Raw genomic sequence first — 18,544 nt, 5'->3', positions numbered from 1 at the left:
TCCAGAGATGTGTCTAGTAAGAAGTTACTACAGCTGAGATCAAAGAGGTTACTGCTTGTGTTCTCTGGATTTTGATGGTGTCTTGTCTCACATTTAGGTCTTTCAAACATTTTGAATTTATTTTTGTGTATAGTATAAGAAATTTGTCCAGATTCATTCTTCTGAATGTTGCTGTCCAGTTTTCCCAACACCATTTGTTGAAGGGACTATCTTTTTTTTTTTTGAACATAACCTCAAGATTTTATTGTCTTCATAATATTAACAAAATATGAAGCTTAGAACTGGATCACTTGGCCCTTTCTCTTCTTATCTCCTCCCAGTTCAAAATGCTTGCATCTCTTAATAGCCAGCATTCTCTTAGATCTGCAATTGGGCTCAACACTTTCAAGCCTCAGCACAATCTTCTTTGTAGTTTTAGCCTTTTTCCAGAAAATCAGCTTAGTCTGCCCACGATAGCCACTCTGCTTCCTGTCATAACACCGCTTTCCCTGGGCATAAAGAGAATCTTTGCCCTTCTTGTACTGTGTCACTTTGTGGGGCTGGTGCTTGCCACACTTCTTGCAGAAAGTCCAGCTGGTTTTAGGATCGTTCACCATGTTTGCAAGAGTGCTATCAGCATGGAAAGAAAGAGCGGGACTATCTTGATTCCATTGGATATTCTTTCCTTATTTGTAGATTAGTTGACCATATAGTTGTGGGTTCATTTCAGGGTTCTCTATTCTTTCCCATTGATCTACATATCTGTTTGTGCGCCATTACAATACTGTCTTGATGAAAACAGTTTTGTAATATAGCTTGAAATCTAGAATCGTGATGTCTCTAGTTTTGTTTTTCTTTTTCAGAATTGCTTTGGCTATTAGTGGTCTTTTGTGGTTCCATACAGATTTTAGGATTGTTTATTCTAGCTCCTTGAAAAACGATAGTGGTATTTTGATAGAGATTGCATTAAATATGTAAACTGTTTTGGGTAGTGTAGACATTTTAACAATGTTTGTTCTTCCAATCCATGAGCATGGAATGCCTTTCCATTTCTTTGTGTCGTCTTCAATTTTTTTTTCATAAATGTTCTATAGTTGTCAGATTACAGATCTTTTACCTCTTTACTTAGGTTTATGCATAGGTGTCTTACTGTTTTTGGTGCAATTGCAAGTGGGAGTGATTCTTTCATTTCTTTTTCGGCAGTTTCATTATTGGTGTATAGAAATGCAACAGGTTTGTGCATATTGATTCTATATCCTGCAAATTTACTGAATTCATGTATTAGTTCTAGCTTTTTTTTGTGGAGTTTTTTGGATTTTCTATATAGAGTATCATGTTTTCTGCAAATAGGGAAAATTTGAATTCTTCCTTGCCAAGTAGTTTTAAAAAATAGTTTAGCCACACTAACTGTAGACAAAAAGCAATAATTCATATGATCCCTAACACATTAAGCTTAAGTGACAGTAAAATGGCCACTTGTATTTCCTCATATGTAAATTCTGTGAATGGAGTGCTGATATTTTGCTTATATCCATATCCATATCCATTAGTTCTGTGGCAGATGACATTGTCTCTGTTTCTTTTCTTTGTTGAGAGTTCCTCCTCCCACTCATTCTGTCAAGGGATGGTTGAGTGAATGAGTGGAGTCCAATATATCAAACACGATCCAAGCAAAATGCACCCTAGGAAAATCTGGAGTGGTCAGAAGCCACCACCAATAAAAAACAAAGCCAAAATGAAACACAAGAATAAAATTTATTAAATTAAAAAAATTTTAAAAAGGGAGGGCTAGGGGAAGGGTGGCTATAATCTCTCAGTGTGGACAAAGCAGGGTGTTTCAGTTGTTCCTGGGTATATTTTGGTCTGTTTGTTAGAGGACACTACTTCTCAAAATTACTAAGTAAAACTTGTATTTATAAAAAGGTAAACTGAACAGTGAAAAAAGGACTACAGTGAAGCATATATCTATAAAAAAAAATACATGTGAAAAAGCACAAAAAATATGTGTGAAAAAATATAGGTGTGAAAAAGTACAAGTGAATAGTGAAAAAAGGACTACAATAAAGCATATATCTATAAAAAATATAGGTGTGAAAAAGCACAAACACATAGATGTAAAAAGGTACTATGATATACTAAACGTCTGGTTGAGATGAGAAAAAGGTAAAAAGAAAAACAGAAAAAACGTAAGAGAAAGAATAAAAAGAAAAAGAGAGTATCATCTGAAAAATAAGCCACGAGGCAACGCCTGGAGCTCAATATACAATTTTCCCCTGGCATTGGGATTTTTACAGTCTTTTTTTTTTTTAATATTTTATTTATTTGACAGAGAGAGACACAGTGAGAGAGGGAACACAAGCAGGGGGAGTGGGAGAGGGAGAAGCAGGCTTCCCGCCGAGCAGGGAGTCCAATGCAGGGCTCGATCCCAGGACCCTGAAATCATGACCCCAGCGGAAGGCAGACGCTTAATGACTGAGCCACCCAGGTGCCCCTGGATTTTTACAGTTTTAATGTGATCCATAGGGTTGTCGTCCTCTTGTTCTTCCAGCCTATCTTCTGGGAGAGGGGTCTGTCTCCCCGTTTCTCAGGTAACCCTGCTTGGGTGGAGTTGCCCTGCCCCCTCTCAGGGGGATGGGCTTAGTGAGAACCAGATTACAGTTCTTTTGTTCTCTGGCAGCTTTTTGAGCCTCTTCCAAGGGTCAGAGCAAAAATGGCCACACCCAAACCTCTGGCCCAGAGCAGAGAAATTGCAGTCCGCTCTCTTCACTGTACACTCCAGGACAAACAGTCTCCATTTCTGTGTGTACTGAGGAAAACCACAGCCTCCCATGGTGCACGCCCACAGTGACTCTCTCAGAAGTCTTCCCAGGGGCCCAGGAGAATCCCTGCCCTTTATGCTTCTAAAAGCGTGAGCAGCCCAGGCTCTGAGTGCACCCGCAGCTCCTGGGTTTTGTCTGGGCGTTGATCTAGAGCCCTTTCCTGGCCACTACCGCTCTGAGAGGTTTTGCCCAGTCCCTGGCACAGGCTCCTGATTTTTTTTTTTTTTTTTTTTTTTTTTTTAGGCTGCCCAGAAGAGCGATTCTCAACCGGCCGGCTTGCAGTTTATGGCGATTGGAGCTGAGAGACCTTTCCTGGGCTCGCTGACCTTAAGCCACTTCTTGGCTCTCCTGCTCTGGCACTCTGCTGGCCCAGGAAGCCCCTTTGGCTCTGAGGCTTCTCCTACCCCGAGCCCACAATGTTCTATCTATAATTCTGCCTTTTCATTTCCAGAGCTCCTTTCAGAGAGTGATGTCGCTCCCTAGAGTAGATTTATAAGGGTTCCAATTTTGTGCTCTGGTGTTATATCACGCTTCAGACTCCAGTTTATGGAGGCTCCCTCCCCCTTCTGTTAATCTTCCAATGTCTCCCTGCAGATTCACAACTCCACCCTTCCTACCTCGCAAAAAGCCGTGCTTTTCTGCTTGTACAGATCCAGATACATATTCTTATATCTCAAGCTGATTTCTTGGGTGTTCAGAGTGGTTTGGAAGCTATCCAGCTAAATTCAAGGGATCAGTTGAAACGGGGTCCCCTACTCCTCCACCATCTTGCCTTTCTCTGATCCTGAAATGAATAAACAAATCTTTTTTTTTTTTAGATTTTATTTATTTATTTGAGAGAGAGAGAACGAGAGACAGAGAGCATGAGAGGGAGGAGGGTCAGAGGGAGAAGCAGACCCCCCGCTGAGCAGGGAGCCCGATGCGGGACTCCATCCCGGGACTCCAGGATCATGACCTGAGCCGAAGGCAGTGGCCCAACCAACCGAGCCACCCAGGCGTCCCATGAATAAACAAATCTTTAAAAAAAAATAAATTCTGTGGAGAGCATGTGAACACTCAGATACAATTTTGTTTGCTGCAAAATCCACATGGTAATTTTGATTGCAGCTCATTAAAAAAAAAAAAGACATTATTCTGAAATAATTATAGATTGACAGGAAATCCAAAGAAATGTACAAAATGTTTCAATACCAATTCATCCAGATTCCCCCAGCAACAACATTTTGCATACTATAGTACAATATCAAAACCAGGCAATTGACATTTAAACAATCTTAGGCCGTATTAAGATTTCACTAGTTGTATACTTATTCATTTATGCATGTGTGTGCATATATGTGTGTGTGCATCCATGTGTAGCCCTATGCAAGAATTGAATACATTTGTACCATAATGTTATCTTCACCACAATCAAGCTATTTAACTGTAGCTTCACCCCATGTTTCCCTGATACTTCTCCTTTTTAGTCACACCTATTAACCCTCTGCCCATCCTTAACCACTGACAACTAGTCTATTATCAATCTCTGTAATTATATTATTTTATAAACTTTAAAAGTAATCATGTAGTAGTGCATTCAAAACTTTTTTCCACTCAAAATAATTTTCTTGGGATTTATATAAGTTTTGCACATACCGAGACTTTTTTGTTTTGTTTTGTTTTTTATTGCAGAATAGTATTCCACAGAATACCATGGTTTCTTTAACCATTCTTCTGTTGAAGTACATTTGGGTAGATTAAAGTTTGGGGCTATTGTAAATAAAGCTGGTATAAATAATCATTCACAAAGTCCTGTGTAAAAGTAAGTTTAGTTTCTGTGGGATACATGCCTAATCCATTTTTAGTATTAGAAGAAACTGTCAAAAACTTTTCACATTCTTACCAGAAAACTATGTGTGACTCAGTTCCTCCAAATCCTTGACTGATTTTGGAGTTAACAATAGATATATAGATATTAGATATAGATTTTTTTTTAAATTTGGCTACTGTGATAGGTGTGCCATAATATTTTGTAGTTTTAATTTGAATTTTCATATATATATACCACTTCTTCTTTATCCATTCATCAGTTAATGGACATTTGGTCTCTTTCCATAATTTGGCTATTGTTGATAATGCTGCTATAAATATCAGGGTGCATGTATCCTTTCAAATTAGTATTTTGGTATTCTTCGTGTAAATACCTAGTAATGCAATTGTTGGATTGAGGGGTAGTTCTATTTTTAACTATTTGAGGAACCTCCATACTGAATTTGTGTATCAGTTCTAGCAATTTTTTGGTAGGGTCTTTTGGGTTTTCTATATAGAATATCATGTCATCTGCAAATAGTGTTAGTTTTACTTCTTCCTTGGCAATTTGGATGCCTTCTATTTCTTTTTGTTGTCTGATTGCTATGGCTAGGACATCCAGTACTATGTTAAATAAGAGTGGTGAGACTGGATATATTTGTCTTGTTCCTGGCCATTGTGGAAATCTCTCAGTTTTTCTCCATTGAGGATGATATTAGTGATGAGTTTTTCATATATGACCTTTATTATGTTGAGGTATGTTCCCTCTAAACCTAATTTGTTGAGGGTTTTTTTGTTTGTTTGTCTGTTTTTGTTTTTTGAATGGATGTTGTACTTTGTCAAATTCTTTTTCTCCATCTATTGGAATGTTCATATGTTCTTACCCTTTCTTTTATAAAAGTGGTGTATCATGTTGATTGATTTGTGAACATTGAACCACATTGTAACCCAGGAATAAATCCCACATGATCATGGTGAATGATTTTTTTTTTTTAGTGTATTGTTGAATTCAGTTTGCTAGTATTTTATTGAGAATTTTTGCATCCATGTTTATCAGGAATATTGACCTGTAGTTCTCTTTTATAGTGGAGGGTCTTTATCTGCTTTTGGTGTCAGGGTAATGCTGACCTCATAGAATGAATTTGGAAGTGTTCCTTACTTTTCTTTTTGGGAATAGTTTGAGAAGAAGAGGTATTAACTCTTCTTTAACTGTTTAGTAGAATTCCCCTGTTAAGCCATCTGGCTCTGGATTTTTGTGTGTTCAGAGATTATTTTTTATTACCGATTCAATTTCTTTGCTGATTATCAGTTCAAACTTTCTATTTCTTCCTGTTTCAGTTTTGTTAGTTTACATGTTCCTAGGAATTTATCCATTTCTTCCAGGTTGTCCAATTTGTTGGTATATAGTTTTTCATAATATTCTCTTATAATTGTTTGTATTTCTGTGGTGGTGTTGTTATTTCTCCTCTCTCATTTGTGATTTTATTTATTTGGGTCCTTTCTCTTTTATTTTTAATAAGTCTGGCTAGAGGTTTATCAGTTTCATTATTTTTTTTTTCCCAAAGAAACACCTCCTCATTTCATTGATCTGTTGTATTGTTTTTTAAGTTCTTTATCATTTATTTCTGCTCTAATCTTTATTATTTCCTTCCTTCTGCTGCAGTTTAAATTCATTTATTGTTCTTTTTCTAGCTTCTTTAGGTGTAAGGATAGGTTGTTTATTTTTTTTATTTTTCTTGCTTCTTGAGGTAGGCCTGTATTGCTATATACTTCCCTCTTAGGACTGCTTTTGCTGCATCCCAAAGGTTTTGGACTGTTGTGTTTTCATTTTTGTTTGTTTCCATGTATTTTTTTTTTAATTTCTTCTTTGATTTCCTCATTGAGCCATTCATTTCTTTAGTAGTATGCTGTTTAAGCTACATGTGTTTGTGGTCTTTTCTAGATTTTCTTCTTGTGGTGGATTGCAATTTCCATAGCATTGTTGTCAAAAAAGATGCACGGTATGATCTCAATGTTTTCATATTTGTTGAAGGCTGATTTATGACTTAATATGTGATCTATTACAGACAATGTCCTGTGTGCATTGAAAAGAATGTGTATTCTGCTGTTTCAGGATGGAATGTTCTAAATATATGAGTTAAGTCCAGCTGGTCCAGGTTGTCTTTGAAAGTCATTGTTTTATTTTCGATTTTCTGTTTAGATGATTTGCAATTGATGTAAGTGGGGTGTTAAGTCCCCTAATATTATTGTATTTTTATCAATTAGTTCCTATATGTTATTAACTGATTTATATATTTTGGTGCTCCCACAATGGATGCATATTTACAATTGTTAGATTTGACCCTTTACTATGATATACTGCCCTTCTTCATCTCTTGTTTCTGTCTTTGTTTTAAAGTCTTGTTTGTGTGATATAAGTATTGCTACTGCAGTTTTCCTTTGACATCCATTTTATTGATAAATATTTCTCCATCTCCCCACTTTCAATCTGCATGTGTCTTTTGGTCTAAAATAAGTCCCTTTTAGGCAGCATATAGAAGTGTCTTGATTTTTAGTCCACTTTGACATTCTATATCTTTTGATTGGTGTGTTTAGTCCATGGACTTTCAGAGTAATTATTGATAGATATGTATTTACTGCCATTTTAATACTTGTTTTGTCATTGTTTCTGGAGATTTCCTCTGATCCTTTGTTGTCTTTGTCACTTTTTGTTTTTCCTTTTCACTGAAAGAGTCCCCTTTGATATTTGTTGCAGGGCTGGTTTATTGGTCAGAAACTCCTTTACTTTTTGTGTGTCTGGGAAACTCTTGAACTCTCCTTCTATTCTGAATGATAGCCTTGCTGGATAGAGTATTCTTGGCTGCACATTTTTTCCTTCTTGCACTTTGAATATATCATGCCACTCTCTTCTGGCTTGCCAAGTTTCTGTTTAGAAATCTGCTACTAGCTCTAAGGGTCTTTCCTTTTAAGTCTAGGACTTCTTTTATCTTGTTGCATTTAAGATTTTTTCTTTATCACTATATTTTGCAAATTTAATTACAATATGTCTTGGTGCCAGCCTGCTTTTGTTGATTTTGATGAAAGTTCTCTGTGCCTCCTGGATCTGGATGTCTGTTTCCTTCCCCACCTTAGGGAAGTTCAGCTATTATTTCCTCAAATAAACCTTCTGCCCCCTTTTCTGTCTCTTATTCTTCTGGGACTGCTATAAAGGAACGTTATTACATTTGATGGAGTCACTGAGTTCCCTAAGTCTGTTTTATTTTTCCATTATTCTTCTTTCTTTTGTTTGGCTTCATTATTTTCCACTATTTTGTCCTCAAGGTCACAAATTTGTTCCACTGTTTCTTCTAGTCTGCTATTCATTTTATCAAGTCTGTTTCCAATCTTATTTATTGCATTCTTCATTTCTGATTGATTTTTTTAACTCCTTTATCTCTGTGATAAGGGTCCACCTGATGTTCTCCATTCTTTTCTCAAGCCCAGTGAGTGAGTGTCCTTGTGGTTGTTACTTCAAATTCTCCATCAGGCATATTACTTATATCTCTTTTGCTTAGATTTCTGATTGTGGCCTTATCTTATTCTTTCATTTGGGATAAATTCCTCAGTCTTGGTATTTTGTCTAAGCCTCTGCCTTATCCTGTGTGTAAGAAAAGCCACTTATGTTTCCTGCTCCTGAAATTAATGGCTTTATGAAGAAGAAGTCATATAGTGTCCAGGGCCTGGTGCTTCAGGGACTGTCTCTGGCATTTGCTGCATGAAGTCTGCTGCTGTGTTTTGGCTGCTCTATCCTTCAGGCCAGTCATCTGCAGAGGCTTTCCTTGCCTGCAGTGGGCAATATTTGGTCCTTGGCCAGAATATGGTGAGTTTTAATTAGGTATGCTCTGGTCTGCTTATTAAATGAGACCTGACAGTATTTCCACTATAACTGAAATTTTGCAGAACTGTGTTTGGGAGACTTGGTGTGGACAGTAGTTTTTGCTGGTCTTCTGGGGAAGTGACCCACCATGCTGACACTGAGGCCAGCTTGACTGAGAAGGACAGTCCTTCAAGAGTGTAGTGGTTTGAAACTTTGTGTAAGCATGTTAGGCACCCAGTGTGGGCACTGTGATTCATCCTGCATGTGGATCTGTGTTTATGCTGAGGGGTGGGGAAGGGAAATGTTGCCAGCCGGCTCCTTCATCCCTGAAGAGGCTTCTCCATGAACCATGAATGCTGCCTCTTAGTGAAACTCTCAGAGAAGAGGGACTAATTTACCCCTGTATGACCCAGGCATTTTTCAGGTCATTGTGTCTATGCTGTCTGCCTCAGGTCTTTGTTTGTTGTTTTTGTTTGTTTTGTTTTGTTTTGTTTTGTTTTGCCTTCCTTCTCTCAAGGAGCCACACAATGCCCTCAGGGCTTTATTCCCATCCAAGCCTGCTGACCTTTAAAACTCCAGGGCTTTAGAGATGTGGTGTGGTAGGGACTTGTGCTGGTCTTCTGGGAGAGAGGCCCACCACCCTGCGACTGAGGCAAGCTAGACTGAGAAGGGCAGCCCCACTAGAGTGCAGGGTTGTGGGTCTTGGCATAAGCAAGGTAGGCAGCCAGTATGGGCACAGCACTGCTTCCTGTAGGTGGCTCTGTTCTTATGTTGAGGAGTGGAGAAGGGAAATGGCACCAGGCAGCTTCTTTGTTCCTGGAGATTCATCTCAGCGAATGCTCCCTTTCAAGGACCTGCTCCAAAAAGAATGAATACTCTCCCCAATGTGTGCCCCAAGCATTCATTAAATCATTGTTTCCATACTGTCTTTGCCCAGTTTCTTTGCCTGCCTTCTCTCCAAGAGCAGGGCTGTGCCCTTAGGGGTCTACCCTTACCCATGCCCTCTGACCTTTAAAATTCCAGTCTTTAAGCTCTGCTGATAACAAGAGCTTATTAAAATCAGCTCCTCTCATTTTCCATGCCAAAGGCTTTAGGGAAAAGTTCTCCTTGTGAATTCCGCTGTGTGTTCTACTCTCTCTTGCCCTTCTCCACAGCCATAGCTCACTCCCCTCCAGAGCAGTGGAGTTCTCTTTCTTCCCTAAGTCAGGTCTCTACACTTCCTACATTCTTTGATGTTCCCTCTTCTCTCTCTTTAGTTGTGGAGTTTGTTCTGTCAATCTTCAGGTTGACTGTGGAGTATTTATGATGATTTGATAAATATCTAATTGTGTTCCTGGGAGAGGAAGAGCCTAGGGTCCTCCTACTCCACTGCCTTCTTCCTCTACCAAAACTGGGTATATTCTTTTGTTGTTTTTGTTAATTAATTTCTACATGGGATGTGGTGTTTGAACTCATGACCCAAAGATCATGGGTTATATGTCCTATCGACAGCCCACCAGGTGTCCCTTACATAGGATTATGATAGACATGATAATAACATCTCTCCTCCAAAGGTGTCCACATATTAATCCCCAGAACCTGAGAATACGTTATGTTACACAACAAGGATAAATATATTTTCAGATAGATTTACAGTTGGTAATCATTTTGCTTTGATAAGGAAAGATTATTTTAGATTATCTGGATTGGCTTAATACAAGGACCTTAAAAATAAGAGGTAGGCAGGAGTGACAGAATCAAAAAATGAGACAATAATATGGGAGCAGAGTTCAGAGTGATGACATTGTTGGTTTGAAGATGCAAGGGATCAAAAGCCAATAAATTAGGTAAATTCCAAGAAGCTAGAAAGGGTAAGAAAATAGACACTCTCCTACAGCCTACAGAAGGGAAAACAGTCCTTCCAACATATTAATTTTAGTTCAGTGAGGCCTATTTTGGACTTTTAACTGGCAGAACTGTAAGATAATAATTTTTGTTGTTAAAGTTAATAAATTTGTAGTAATTTTTACAGTAGGAATAGGAAACAGATACAGTAATTTGTAAGTGTTTTCTCCCAAATTGTAATTTATCTAATGAACTCCTTCATGGGGTCTCTCATACAGAAAAAGAAATAATATTGGTGAGGTTTAAAATCTCAGTTTTTCATTTTATGGAGCATGCTTTTTGTATGAAGTCTGAAAAAATCTTTGTTTAGTCCTAGGTCCTGAAGATTTTCTTTCTTTTTTTTTTTTTTTCTAAAAGTTTTAAGAGTCCTTCGTTTTACATTTAAGCCCATGATCCATTTTGAGTTATTTTTATTATTATTATGTTCAGTTAGCCAACACGTAGTGCATCATTAGTTTTTGATGTAGTGTTCAATGATGCATTAGTTGTGTATAACACTCAGTGCTCATCACAACACGTGCCTCCTTAATATCCATCACCTGGCTACCCCATCTCCCCACCTCCCTCTCCTCTGAGTTAAATTTTGTATAAGGTGTGAGGTTTAGTTTTGAGACAGTTGTTCATGCTTTCTCTCATTTATGGATGTTCAGTTTCTCTAGCAGAATTTAGTGAAAAAGGTATTCCTCTTCAATTGGATTGTTTTTGCTTGTTTGTTAAAATTAACTGGACACAGTTGTATAACTATTTGTAGATTATTCTGTAGTGTTCATTTATGTGTTTATTTCTCATAAGTTCATCTAAATACCACATTGTTTTGGATTAGGGGAGCTAAATACTAAGTCATGAAATTAGAAAGAGTGAACTCTTTTACTTTATTCTTCTTTTTTCAAGATTTTTTTGACTATTTTATTGCTTTTCCCTTTTTGTTTAAATTTCATAATAAGCCCTTTTCATTTATGAAATTACTTATTTAGATTTTTTTTAGAAACTGCATTTAACATATAGGTAAATTTAGAGAATTGACATTTTTTACTATATTGTCTTTTAATCTGTGAATACTATATATTTCTCCATATAATTAGGTATTATTTGATTTCTGTCATCAGCATCTGGTAATTTTTGTCATCCAAAAGCTATACATGTTTTGTTAGATTTATAATTATTTCATTTTCTTTTGAGTAATTGTAAATGACATTATGTTTTTAAATATCAGCTTCTTATTCTACATTGTCAGTATACAGAAATGCAATAGATTTTTCTATGCATTGATCATGTATCTTGTGATCTTATTAAATTTATATATTATTTTGAGAAAAATTTTGTAGAACACTCGGGGTTTTTTAATGCAGATAATTAAGTTATCAAGAAATAAAAACAGCTTTGTTCCTTCTTTTCCAAGTGTGTTTTATTTATTTTTCTTTTCTTATAGCAATGCTTACACATTCCAACACTGTTGACTAAGAATGGTATTAGTAAATATTTTTGCTTTGTTCCTTAGAGAGAAAACATCCAATCATTCACCTTTAAGTATGATGTTACCTGAAATTTTTTTGTTTTGTTTTGTTTTGTTTTTGCAGATGCTCTATACGTGATTAAGAAAGATTCCCTTTATAGTTCACTGAGCGTCTTTAACATAAATGGGCATTAAATTTTGTCAAATGATCTTCCTCCTCACTTGATATTATCATATGATTTTTCTTCTTCATTCTGTTGATATAGTGGATCCTATTGACTTATTTTTGGGTATCAAGCCAGCCTTTAATATCTGGAATAAATCCCATTTTTTTGTAGTATGTTATTCTTTTTTTTATTAAGTTCAATTAGCCAAAATATAGTACATCATTAGTTTTTGATGTAGTGTTCAATGACTCATTAGTTGTATATAACACCCAGTGCTCATCAGCTCACATACCCTCCTTAATGCCCATCACCCAGTTACCCCATCCCCATTTTTAGATTATATTTTGTAAAATTATTTTTTTGTAAAAATATTTTTTTGTAAAAATATTTTTATTGAGAATTTTTTAGTTTATGAGATATTGGTTTGCAGGTTTCTTTTTTGGTGCTTAGTCTGTTTTTGGCGTTGGTATGTACTAATCAGGTTTGTTCTGAGAAACAGAAGCAATAAGTCATGTATATATAAATAAAAATATATTTTAAGAAATTGGCACATATTTGGCTGGCAAATCCAAAATCTACAGATTAGGCCAGCCACTTGGAGACCCAAAAAGAAGACAATATTCTTCTTTAAATCAAAAGTCATGTACTACAGAATTCCGTCTTGCTTGTGAAAGGTCAGTCTTTTGTTCTATTTAAGACTTCAATTGATTGGATGGGGTCCACGTACATTATAGAAGGAAATCTGCTTTACTATACTCAAATTCTGCTACTAAAAGTTAATATCATCAAAAACTTTCATAGAAACATCTAGAATAATTTTTTATTTGTAATTTAAATTTAAATTTAATCAATGTTTCCTTTATGTACATTGGAGTTCTGTTGTTTGGTTCATGTACATTTTAGATTGTAATATCTTCATGGTGGATTGATGCTATTTTACTTGAGCCCCTATTAATCTTATTATTTATATGATTTAATATGTCCACTCCCTTTTTAAATAATGTTTTCATGATATATATTTTTCAATTTTTTAACTTTCAGCCTACCACTGTCATTAGTTTTTTTTTTTAATGTTCAATTAGCCAGCATACAGTACATCATTAGTTTTTGATGTACTGTTCCATGATTCATTAGGTTTGAAGTGACTTTCTTGTAGACAGCACAGAGTTGGTGTGTGTGTGTATTTATCCACTCTGATAATTTATCTCTTTTAATTGTATTTAGACCCCATTTACATTTAAAGTATTTACCGATATGTAGCTTCCATGTCTGCCATTTTTTTTTCTGTTTGTTCTTTTCTCATTTCTTTCTGTGTTGCTTGTATGTTCTTTTAAAATTCCATTTGGAGTTTATATTTTTAGTCCATTGTTTTGTGGTTACTTTGAGTATTAACATATACATACATATATAACTTATCAGAGCCTACAATATTGAAGTTTTACCACTTCAAGTGTGGTGTAGAAACCTTACTTTCATTAGGTCCCTTTATCCTCCCACTTTAAACATAATTTTCTTAAAAATTTTTTTATGTGCATTAAACACCACACTAAACAATGTTATTGTTTTAATGATAAAATTTGTTTAAAGAAATTCATTAATTGAAAGAAAGATAATCTGTTATATTTATCTCTATTTTTAAAAGATTTTATTTATTTGACAAAGAGAGACACAGGAAGAGAGGGAACAGGGGAAGTGGGAGAAGGAGAAACAGGCCTCCCATGGAGGACCCTGGTATTGTGACCTGAGCCGAAGGCAGAAGCTTAATGACTAAGCCACCCAGGTGCCCCTGTTTACCTCTATTTTTATCTATTTTCTTGCACTTATTTCTTTTCTAAACATCCCAACTTTGTGGTTTGTTTTTTTTTTTTAATTTTCTGAACCTTGTTTGTTATCACTTTATTTCTATTTGGAGATTTTTCTTTAGCTATAATTTAAATACAAGTCTGCCAGCAAAAAAATTCTCTTGATTTTCCTTCTTCAAAGAATGTCTTTAGTTCTCCTCCATTCCTGAAGAATAGTTTTGCTGAATACAAGATTATAACTGACAGTAATTTCTCCTTAAATACTTGAATAAATGTTGTGGTTCTTTCTGACCTCACTTTCAGATGAGAAATCCACTATGATTTGCATTATTTTTCCTTTATAATCTGTCATTTCTCTTGGGCTGTTTTTAATGGTTTTTCTATTTGGTTATTTTTGCAGAACTTACTTATGATGTGATGGAGAATGGATTTCTTTGGGTTTAACCTATTTGGGATTTGCTGACTTCTCAAATCTGTAGGTTTATGTCTATTGCCAAAATTGGCAAGGTTTCACTGATTATTTTTATGTATTTATTTACATGTAATGGACACAAAATGTTACATTGGTTTCAGGTGTATAACATAGTTATTCAACATCTCTATACATTATGCTATGCTCACCACAAGTGTAGCTACCATCTGTCATTATACAATACCATTATAATGTCATTAAGTGACATTTGATTCCATGACTTATTTATTCCATAATTGTAAACGTGTATCTCCCACTGCCATAACACATTATTTTTTAAAACAGTTTTTCAGTCCCATACTCTTTTGCCTGTTCTTCTAGGACTCTGATAATAAAAATGCCAGATCTATTATTATCATCTGAGATCTCACTGTTCATTTTCTTTTAGTTTCCTTTCTCTCTTACTATATTGAGTAAATTATATCAATTTGTTTTGTAGTTCACCAATTCTATTCTCTGTTGTGGACTGTCTACTATCAATCCCATGCTGGAAATTTTACTCATTTCTCTTAGTATACTTTTTTTTTTCTTATTGCATTTTTCAGTTTTATAATTTCCCTTGTTTTTTAATAACTTGTTTCATTGTTGATACTTTCTATTCTTTCATTATTTCAAGAAAATTTTTTAGTTGTTAAGGATTTTAATGCAACTGTCATAAAAATGCTTTGTCAGCAAATTTCAACATCTGATTTACTTCCACAATTGTGTGTCAGTTTTTTTCCTCTTAAGCAAGTTTTGCTAATTCTTTGTATAATGAGTGAGTTTCCATTGGATGTTGGATATTTTGTTAATTTTATTAGGAGGCTCTTGATCCTATAAAAAATCTATTTTAGGAGAAAGTTACCTTGGTTAGGCTTAGCATATAGATTCTGACCTAATTTTGTGGATTTCCCTTCCTATGATAGTCTATCCCCTGAGACTTTATAATTTTATTCTGGTCCGCTTCATTCATCTGGTGCTGCTGGTACTTCCACATGATACCTGCTTGTGCTGTCTGTGGGAAAAGAACACACTTCTCTGGCTTCCTGATTTTCCTGGATGACCACCTACAGAGCACAAGGGAGCAGCCAATGGGCCTGGATCTTTTTATGTCACTGAGTGGAGGGCAAAAAACATAGATCTTTTATGCTTCTGCTTCTACTAGTATGTGAGACAATCCTTGAGGAAGCCAGTATGTCTTCTTTTTTTCCAGGTTCCAGAGTCTTTTTGCCATTAACCTTTGAATAATTTCTGGGGTGTTTAGCTATATTTACAAGGAAGTAACCAAGAAAAGTGAATATATGAGATATTGTTCTGAAACTAGAAACACTAGGTCATTTTTTTTCAAATTTTTCTATTTGAATCAACATCTCTCAGCCAGCAAAAGCAAAAATAAAAAGGCATGGACTGTGTGTTGATATCTGCTGACTAATGCCTACAGTGATCAATCAGCACAGAAGATAGGCTGCATTTGAATGAGCTACTCGCCTTTGGTTTCAATAGGTATAATTCTTGTTGATTGAGTCATTTTCCTTTTCCTTTTTACTTATCAAACATGTTTTTAGAAGTGAATAAGCATATAATTCACAATTCAAATTGCACAAGAATGACAATAACAAGTAATACCCACACTCTAAAGATGTAAATTTCATCTACTGAAAATATTCACAATAATGTGCCAGAGGTTCTGGAAAAATTCCCTAAAGAAGAGTCCTCAAGACGTTTTGAACAATACTAACATCTCAGTAGTAAATTAGTAATTTCTCCAGGCTTTGCTTTTGATGGGGACAGTACACATTTTACTGTGTCCTTTGTATGTGTATTAGAATCATGATACTTTAATTTGTGCATTAATCTTCTAAGCCCTGTTAGATAATAAGATGTTTTACAGTAAAGATTGTGTCATTGTCCACTTAATACTCTATGCGTGACACAGAGTAATGTTTATATGCTGAGTAAATGAACAAATGGTTTTCCTTTTTCTAGGTTTTCCTTTTCACAGCATATTTCTTTTTAATTTATTTTTTCTTACTGTATGCCCATTAATGACATATTGATTGACAGTGAGTACCATGGTATGACATCATCAGTAGTACCATGGTGAGAAAGAAGCAATGTGTCTAACTGATTTTGTCTCCCTTAGTATTAAATTAATGCAGAAATTCAGTAATTCCCATTCAAAGGTCTGGAAGTGATGATCACGTCTCCAGAATATAAAATTTGAACTTTCAACAAAAATACTTATTAAAATGTCAGAGTTGGGATTTTCATAAGAGATATGTCAAACATTGCTATAGACCCTGAGGAGGAAGCATCAACTCTTTACTCCCATTTCTTCTAGAAAGATTAGAAAATCAACTTGAATAAACACATAAGAGGTTTTAGAACACATTAGTCTATTTGTAAAATAAAACTTTATTACTTGTATATTGATAGTAAACTTTACTTTTTAAACAGAAGTATGAAAACTTCTAATATTAGTTTGCAATTAGAAAACTTTTCAAATATGTATGAAAATCCAATTCAAGAAATTTGCTTAATTGTGCACTAGTGAAAAATCCCAGAGATACTCCATTTCTCATTTTAGTTCTATCATGTTTTGCTTTATGTAGTTTAAAACTCTATCATTAAATATATGTATAGTTAAGATTATTATGTTGTATCTTTGTTGTGAATTGACCCTTTTAACATTATGTAATATTCCTCTTGATACCTGATACTCTCCTTTGTTCTGAGATATTCTGTGTCTTATATTAATAAAGACACTCAATTTTTTAAATTTAGAGTTTCACGGTAAATATATTTCATCCTGTTGCATTAAAGTACTTATATGAATATATGCAAAGTGAGCTTCCTAAAGAAAATGTATTATTTGATCTTGTTTTTATTAAGTATAACTAACATACAGTGTTATATTACTTTCAGGCCTACAATATAATGATTCAACAATTCTGTACATTACTGCGTGTTCATCACAATAAGTGTATTCTTAAGCCCCTTCATCTGTTTCACCCATCCATTGACCCATCTCACCTCTGTCAACTACAGGTTTGTTCTCTATAATTAAGAAATATTTTTGGTCTCTTTTTTTTTCATTGTATTGTTTTATAAATTCCACACACGAGTGAAATTATATGTCATTTTTCTTTCTCTCACTGACTTATTTCACTTACAATTATACCCTCTAGATTCACACATGGTTATCGAAATGGCAAAATTTCATTTTTTTTTATGATCAGTTAGCCAACATATAGTACATCATTAGTTTTTGATGTAGTGTTCAATGATTCATTAGTTGTGTATAACACCCAGTGCTCATCACAACATGTACCATCCTTAATACCCATCACCTGGCTACCCCATCCCCCCACCGCCCCCTTCTGTAACCCTCAGTTTGTTTACCGGAGTCCAGAATATTTTATGGTTTGTCTCCTTCTCTGATTTCTTCCCATTCAGTTTTCCCTCCCTTCCCCCGTGGTCCTCTGTTCTATTCTTTATGTTCCACATATGAGTGAACTCATATGGTAATTGTCTTTCTCTGCTTGACTAATTTCACTTAGCATAATCCCTTCCAGTTCTATCCATGTTGATGCAAATGGTAGGTATTCATCCTTTCTGATGGCTGAATAATATATATCTCACATTTTCTTTATCAATTCATCTGTGGATGAACACTTCAGTTGTTTCCATATCTTGACTATTGTAAATAATGCCTCAATAAACATAAGGTTGCATATCTTTTTAAATTAGTGTTTCATTTTCTTTGGGTTTAACCCAATAGTGGAATTAGTGTATCATATGGTAATTCTTTTTTTATTTCAAGTTTCTATTTAAATTCCAGTTAGTTAACATATAGTGTAGTATTAGTTTGAAGAGCAGAATTTAGTTATTCCTCACTTACATACAACACCCAGTGCTCATCACAAGAAGTGCTCTCCTTAATACCCATCATCCGTTTAACCAGAACACCTGCCCACCTCCCAGCAAACCTCAGTTTGTTCTCTATATTTAAAAATCAGTTTTATGGTTTGATTCTCTTCTCCACCCCATTCTCATCTCTTTTGTTCTTAAATTCCACATATGAGTGAAATCATATGGTATTTTTATCTTTTCCTGACTGACTTAATTTGCTTATCATAATACTCTCTTGTTCCATTCATGTCATTGCAAATGACAAAATTTTATTTTTTATGGCAGAGTAATATCTTATATATATATGAAAAAATATATATATAACCATATATATATCATATATACCACATAGCATATACCACAATTGCTTTATCCATTCGTCAGCCAATAGACATTTGGGCTCTTTCCATAATTTGGCTCTTGTTGAAAATGT

At 35.1% G+C, this 18,544-nt stretch overlaps 1 protein-coding gene across 1 annotated transcript; it reads right to left on the bottom strand.

The window, feature by feature from the left end:
* Window positions 1-211: 211 nt before the first annotated feature.
* Window positions 212-601, bottom strand: LOC102733314 (large ribosomal subunit protein eL42-like). The gene has a single exon (XM_031028067.2). The coding sequence runs from the start codon at window positions 594-596 to the stop codon at window positions 276-278; it is 321 nt and encodes a 106-aa protein (XP_030883927.1). The 5' UTR covers window positions 597-601; the 3' UTR covers window positions 212-275.
* Window positions 602-18,544: the final 17,943 nt, after the last annotated feature.

This window comes from Leptonychotes weddellii, chromosome X (assembly GCF_054177405.1).
Source record: "Leptonychotes weddellii isolate Sample4059 chromosome X, ASM5417740v2, whole genome shotgun sequence".
Classification (NCBI taxonomy): Eukaryota; Metazoa; Chordata; class Mammalia; order Carnivora; family Phocidae; genus Leptonychotes; species Leptonychotes weddellii.
The sequence above is the reverse complement of the archived record's forward strand: the minus strand, read 5'-3'. Positions and strand labels throughout refer to the sequence as shown.

Coding starts and splice junctions, on each gene's coding strand:
- LOC102733314 (XM_031028067.2), bottom strand. CDS start 596: ATGGTGAACGATCCTAAAACCAGCTGGACTTTCTGCAAGAAGTGTGGC.